Source organism: Cebus imitator, unplaced genomic scaffold, assembly GCF_001604975.1.
Source record: "Cebus imitator isolate Cc_AM_T3 unplaced genomic scaffold, Cebus_imitator-1.0 Scaffold77, whole genome shotgun sequence".
Lineage (NCBI taxonomy): Eukaryota > Metazoa > Chordata > Mammalia > Primates > Cebidae > Cebus > Cebus imitator.
The window spans coordinates 7449270-7455269 of record NW_016107392.1 but is presented as its reverse complement, the minus strand read 5'-3'; the positions used below and the strand labels follow the sequence as shown (position 1 = coordinate 7455269).

The 6000-nt window shown below is 40.4% G+C and overlaps 1 protein-coding gene across 2 annotated transcripts in view; it reads left to right on the top strand.

The window, feature by feature from the left end:
* Positions 1-6000, top strand: part of LOC108307273 (sodium/calcium exchanger 1) — a 63728-nt gene that overhangs the window by 36190 nt on the left and 21538 nt on the right. For both annotated transcript variants that reach the window (XM_017532608.2, XM_017532600.2), the window contains exon 7: positions 1847-2122. In XM_017532608.2, the coding sequence (XP_017388097.1) occupies positions 1847-2122 (276 nt within the window). The remainder of the gene's footprint in view (positions 1-1846; positions 2123-6000) is intronic.

Genomic DNA, 6000 nt, shown 5'->3' with positions numbered 1-6000 from the left:
TCAACCTCCCTAGTAACTGGGATTACAGGCAAGTGCCACCATGCCCAGCTAATTGTTGTATTTTTAGTAGAGACAGGATTTCACCATGTTGGCCACGATGGTCTTGATCTCCTGACCTTGTGATCTGCTGACCTCAGCCTCCCAAAGTGCTGGGATTACAGGTGTGGGCCACTGCACCCGACTGCATTTCTTTGTATACTGATAGTATGACTTAATTGGCAAAATTGTGTATATATGTATATATACACACACACAAACTATGTACCATAGTGTGTGTGTGTGTGTGTGTGTATATATATATATATGTATATATGCACACATAGGTTGGAGTGTGTGTGTATATACACACACACACACACACACACACACTATGGTACACAGTATATGGGCCACTACACCCAGCCACATTTCTTTGTACACTGATGGTATGACTTAATTGGCAAAATTGTGTATGTATGTGTGTGTATATATATATATATATATATATATATATGTATGTGTGTGTGTGTATGTGTGTATATATATATATATATATATATATGCACACATAGGTTGCAGTGAGTATATATATACCATGGTACATAGTATGTGTGTATACATGTATATATACACCCACACACACTATATATATACACACACACTATGTACCATATATAGTATAGATCTATATATACTGTACATATAATGTAATTGCATAGTAATAAAAAGTCAATAGAAATTTCTGCCTGCATTCCTTCCTTTAACATGAAATTAACCACCTTAGTTCAGGTGCTGGAGATGGTACCAAATAGCAGGGACACAAAGATGCATGAATTCCTGCCCTTGAAGTGCTCTTCAGTCAACTGGAAAAGAGAGGAACATGAACATGTACAATTCAGAAAAGCAGTTCTCACACTTGAACATGCATCAATGTCACATGGAGGGCTTGTTCAAGCCCAGCTTGCTGTCCACCCTCTCCCCAGTTTCTGACTCAGTGGGGCTGAGAATTTTGAATTGTTATATAACACGTTCTCTGTGCCACCTGCTCAGGAAGCACACTCTGAGAACAACTGATCCAGAGTTATAAGTGCTGGGAGGCTCCTCTGAGCAGGAGTTCCCAGCATGGGTTTGGGGGGCAGTTGGAGAGCGCATCACAGAGGAAGTGAGTCTTGAAGGACGGGTGAGGAAGGATTAGGATGGAGCAATTAAGATATGCCAAGCACATTTAGTTCTAAAGGACGAAAGTAGGAGAAAGTATATCTGGTTTGGAAAAATGCAAATAATTTCATTTCCTGGCATATAATTATTTGGCAAGTAATTCCAAGGCTTTAGTTTGAAATAGTTGCAGGAGATGATGCTGGAGAAATAGGCAAGGCTCAGAGCCATGATTAACGGCCCTGCTTGAACATTATCCTGTAGGTGATTATATAACCCAGAGTCGGACTTCAAGTTGTAAGAAAAGAACCCTGGTAGAACTCCATCTACGCTTATCTTTCTTCTAAAGAGGGTTCTTTCTCAGCCCAACACAGGGCTTTCCAGCCTTTTAGAGGAAATCATTTTCATTTCTCTGAAGTGACAAGTCTCACTGGATGTGAAAGTAGAAAGAATGTGTTGATTGCATGGAAGCAGAACTGGGTAGGTGTTAAGTTATTGCTATTGACCAGTGAGCCACAGGTAAGAGGCATTTCAGTGTCTTAATAATTAATTAGTTAATTATGATTAACTCTTGGAAAACACTAAACTTCACCCGCCTCTCATGGCCTCCTGTCACATAGAGTGGAGGACTAACAGCCTAGACAGGAAAGATTGAGAGAGGAAGACCTGGTAGCCTAGGTTGTGATGGAATGTGCTTTTTTCTCCTCTCTAGGGGAAGATGATGATGATGATGAATGTGGGGAAGAAAAGCTGCCCTCCTGTTTTGATTATGTGATGCACTTTCTGACTGTATTCTGGAAGGTCCTCTTTGCCTTCGTTCCTCCTACTGAATACTGGAATGGCTGGGCGTGTTTCATTGTCTCCATCCTCATGATTGGCCTACTGACAGCTTTCATCGGAGACCTGGCTTCCCATTTCGGCTGCACCATTGGCCTGAAAGATTCTGTGACTGCAGTTGTGTTCGTCGCACTTGGGACATCAGTGCCAGGTAGAAATTACAGTCATGTATAATTTCCCCAATAGCAGAAGTTCATTTGCCTTCTTTCATGCTTTCTTTCGTACAGTGACAAGGGCCGTGATAACAAACCAAGACCTATGAAGGGTGAGAGTCCAGAGGTATAAATAGTGTCACTATCGGAAGATTGTCATGGCCCTTCTCAAAGTTAAAAAGCCAGTCAGTGTCACTGCAATGACAGGAAAGCATTCTCAGGTCCCCAGAGGGTCTCCATGGCTCTCCAAGAAAGCAGATTAGTTTGATGGATAGATTTTCAGATCAGCTTCCCATTACAATGAGAACATTTGAATGGTCTCTATGAGACTGTATTCATTTAGGTAACGGGGAAAACATACTTACTGGAGACCTGATAAAGTATTCTCTTGACCCAAATATTAATGAGAGGAAAGGGAAAGTAGGCATTGATCAAGACAGGTGACAAAAGTGTACAGGCCAAATGAACATCCCTCCATGCATTCCTTACAAGCTGATTTTTTTCTTCCAACCTACAACGATAGTTTATTATGTTTATTCAGATTTCCGAGTAAGGCATCATCCCCTCAAACAACATTGATAGCAATAATTCTCAAACTTTGGTGGGCATCAGAATTACCTGAGAGCTTGTTAAAAAATATAAATGCCTGAGAACCATCACCAACCTATGGAAGATCTAGGAGTGATAGGACCCAGGAATGAGGGTTGTAAAGCTCACAAGTGACTCTGGTACACACCAGAGCATATTGTAACAAACTCGGGAGCTACTCTGCAGCACTAATTAGCAGCTTGACAGATAAATAGACTTTACTTTCAGCAACAGTACGCACATTCTTAACCAAATACAAGGCCAAGGACAAGCATTAAAGTAGGCTTGAAAAAAGTCAGGACTAGAAGCAAATACAACTGTGCTAATGATGCTATTCATTGTCCACTTTCTGTATTTCCCACAGTCCTGATACAGGCACTATGATTTCTACTAACATTTGCCATAGTTTGCAAGCCTGACTTTTGGGTTGAGTCTGAAAACAACTACAGTTTAAATCATGTATTTCTTTCTACTTGAATTCGTCAGTTATTCTTTTTCTTTATAAATAGATTAATAGGTCTATCTATCTATACTTAGATAAATAGATTCTTCTATTTATTTATTTATTTATTTATTTATTCATTCATTCATTTATTTATTTGAGACGGAGTTTCGCTGTTGTTACCCAGGCTGGAGTGCAATGGTGCGATCTCGGCTCACCGCAACCTCCGCCTCCTGGGTTCAGGCAATTCTCCTGCCTCAGCCTCCTGAGTAGCTGGGATTACAGGCACGCACCACCATGCCCAGCTAATTTTTTGTATTTTTAGTAGAGACGGGGTTTCACCATGTTGACCAGGATGGTCTCGATCTCTTGACCTCGTGATCCACCCGCCTCGGCCTCCCAAAGTGCTGGGATTACAGGCTTGAGCCACCGCGCCCGGCCCTCTTCTATTTATTATCTCAGTGACTGTGGCCAAGTTAGTTAACCTCTCCGAGCCTCAGTTTCCTCATTTGCAAAATAGGGATAATCATACTTAACTTGCAGATTATGGTCAAGATTAGAGAAGATATCTACAAATTATGCATCCAGTAATGTACCTGGGACATAGAAAAATTTTAATGTATTTCTGGTGATTATTGTTTATATTGAATAATTCAGGATGATCTGAACAGTATAAATCTGGATGCTTCATTCACTACCCTGATAACCATGGATGAAGTGTTCAGGCTGATACTGGTCAGCCATAAGGCATGGTGTTGTACAACTGATTGAATGACTGAAGGTTCTGATTAAAGCCTCCAGGTGCTTCTGGCATCCAACCGAGGGAACGGAGGATCTCGGAGACCTAGAGGATTCTCTTACTTTCACCTTAGCACGGAGGGCTGTTTGAAGTCATTCAGTTAACTATTGATCCTTAGAGGAGAGCAGACTCCCTCTCAATCCCAACTATGATCCAGCTGTTCCATATTCATTCTTTACTTTGCATTGTTTCCCAGAATTACCAGAAATTTACCAAGCGGAAGGAAAAACTTAAAATATTCTTAAGGTGTTTTGATTAAAGACTATATATAAAACCAAAGGAATAAACATTGTGGTTTTCCACTGCTTTTATCTGAGCTAATTATAGGGAAAGATGTTGGAGTCCACTTTTCCTATGGTTTAAGTCACTGCGTCACGTGGTGTCCAAGTTAGCACATACTGTTGGCCATGGGTTTAGTCCCTGAGGAGAATATGTGCACGTTATGATCATAAAGGCAAAAATTAGGTCTCTTATAACAATTGTCCAAAATCAGCAGCTGGTCCAACCAAATGCATGTCTTGTCTTTGAAAGTATAAAAAAATGCTTTTTCTGTCTGAAACCCTCGCTCCTGAAAACGTTTTTTTATTTCCCAATACCTCTTATCCAATACCCCCAGGCTGGCTCCTTTTTCTAGATGTCAGTTTTCCAAAAGGCCTCTGTGTAGCTCTTATTTTAATAAACTCTTCAAAAGTGTGGCAGTCTTATGATTAAAATTTATTTTTTCTATAACATGAATTATGGATTACAGCAAACCTTAATGTTTAGAGGAGTCACTTGTTCTGCCACTTACAACTCAGAGCCTAGGGGGAAGACATCAAGGGGTAAGAAAATCCGTTTGGGGAAAATACAACAGAATCATTTGTTGTTGAAAGTTTCCCTAAACTGCCATAAGTGCTTTCCATCAGGACACAGATTTCTTTGCTCTGTTATTGAGAGAATTCCATAATTTGCTGCAATATTGCAATATTAACTGTGCAGCAAACTCCCCAAAGAATACATTCAGAGGCAATCTCAGATAATCATATCTATATGAACAGACATTTTTTCCAAAAACTGTAAAAATTGAACAGGCTGTCGGATGAACATTATATTTTGGCCTGTATCTTTCAACCCTGCTGATTCGGAGCAACGTTTTATTATCTATCCTGACTCCTAAGAAAAATGATGCTATTGTTTCTAGACGACAAAGCCTAGTTGCTATAGGCAGAAGAAAAAAGAAGCTAGTTACTTTCACTCATAGCCTACTATTTAGTCAGCCGCAGTCCTGGGGCCCAGTGTTTTCTCTAGGCTGATGTCTCGGCACTTTTCTAAAGCAGAAGGGCCCCTTCCTAATGTCTGATATTCTGCTGCTCCTTTCTAGGTTAGACTTTTGGATTCTTAGATTCTGATGGCCAGATGGACATTGAAAACTTTCCCGTTAGTCCTCCTGCCTCAAGGCAGGATTTAATATCTACATATCTCATTAAAAGTGTTTTTAACCATACTATTCAAAATGTATGGGGAAAATCTTATGAATTTTCAAGGGATACAAAGCTTCTTCCTTGTACCAGCTGGTAGCAAATGTTCAATCTCCTGGCAGATAAGGATTCACAAAAGTCTTCACTCGCCCTCAATGTTAGACATTTCTGCAAGAGCTTGAAGACCCGTGCCTGTGAGTAAAGAAAGGACCTCCTCTTCTGAATCACCATTTTTGAGACATAGCTATCTGAGGAAGAGGGTTCCCAAACAGCCTCTTCCATCCTTTAACTGTTGGAGTAAGCCCAAGACTGATCTCCAGCCTTCTTCTCCTCTTTGTCTATGTTCTATTCTTGGATATCAGTCTCCGTGGTGTTAATGACATCTATATGCCAATGACTGCCAAATGTGTATCTCCAGCCTCAATTTTCCCCAATATAGGGAAGGCAGCTGGTATATGAATCCCCCAAGGACTGGACTCATATACCAGCTACCTTCCCTATATTGATGCTAGATGTATAATTTGGAGCTCAGAATTACTATATCTAAAGCAGAACTGTTTCTACTGTCCAATGGCCTTATTCTTTAACCAA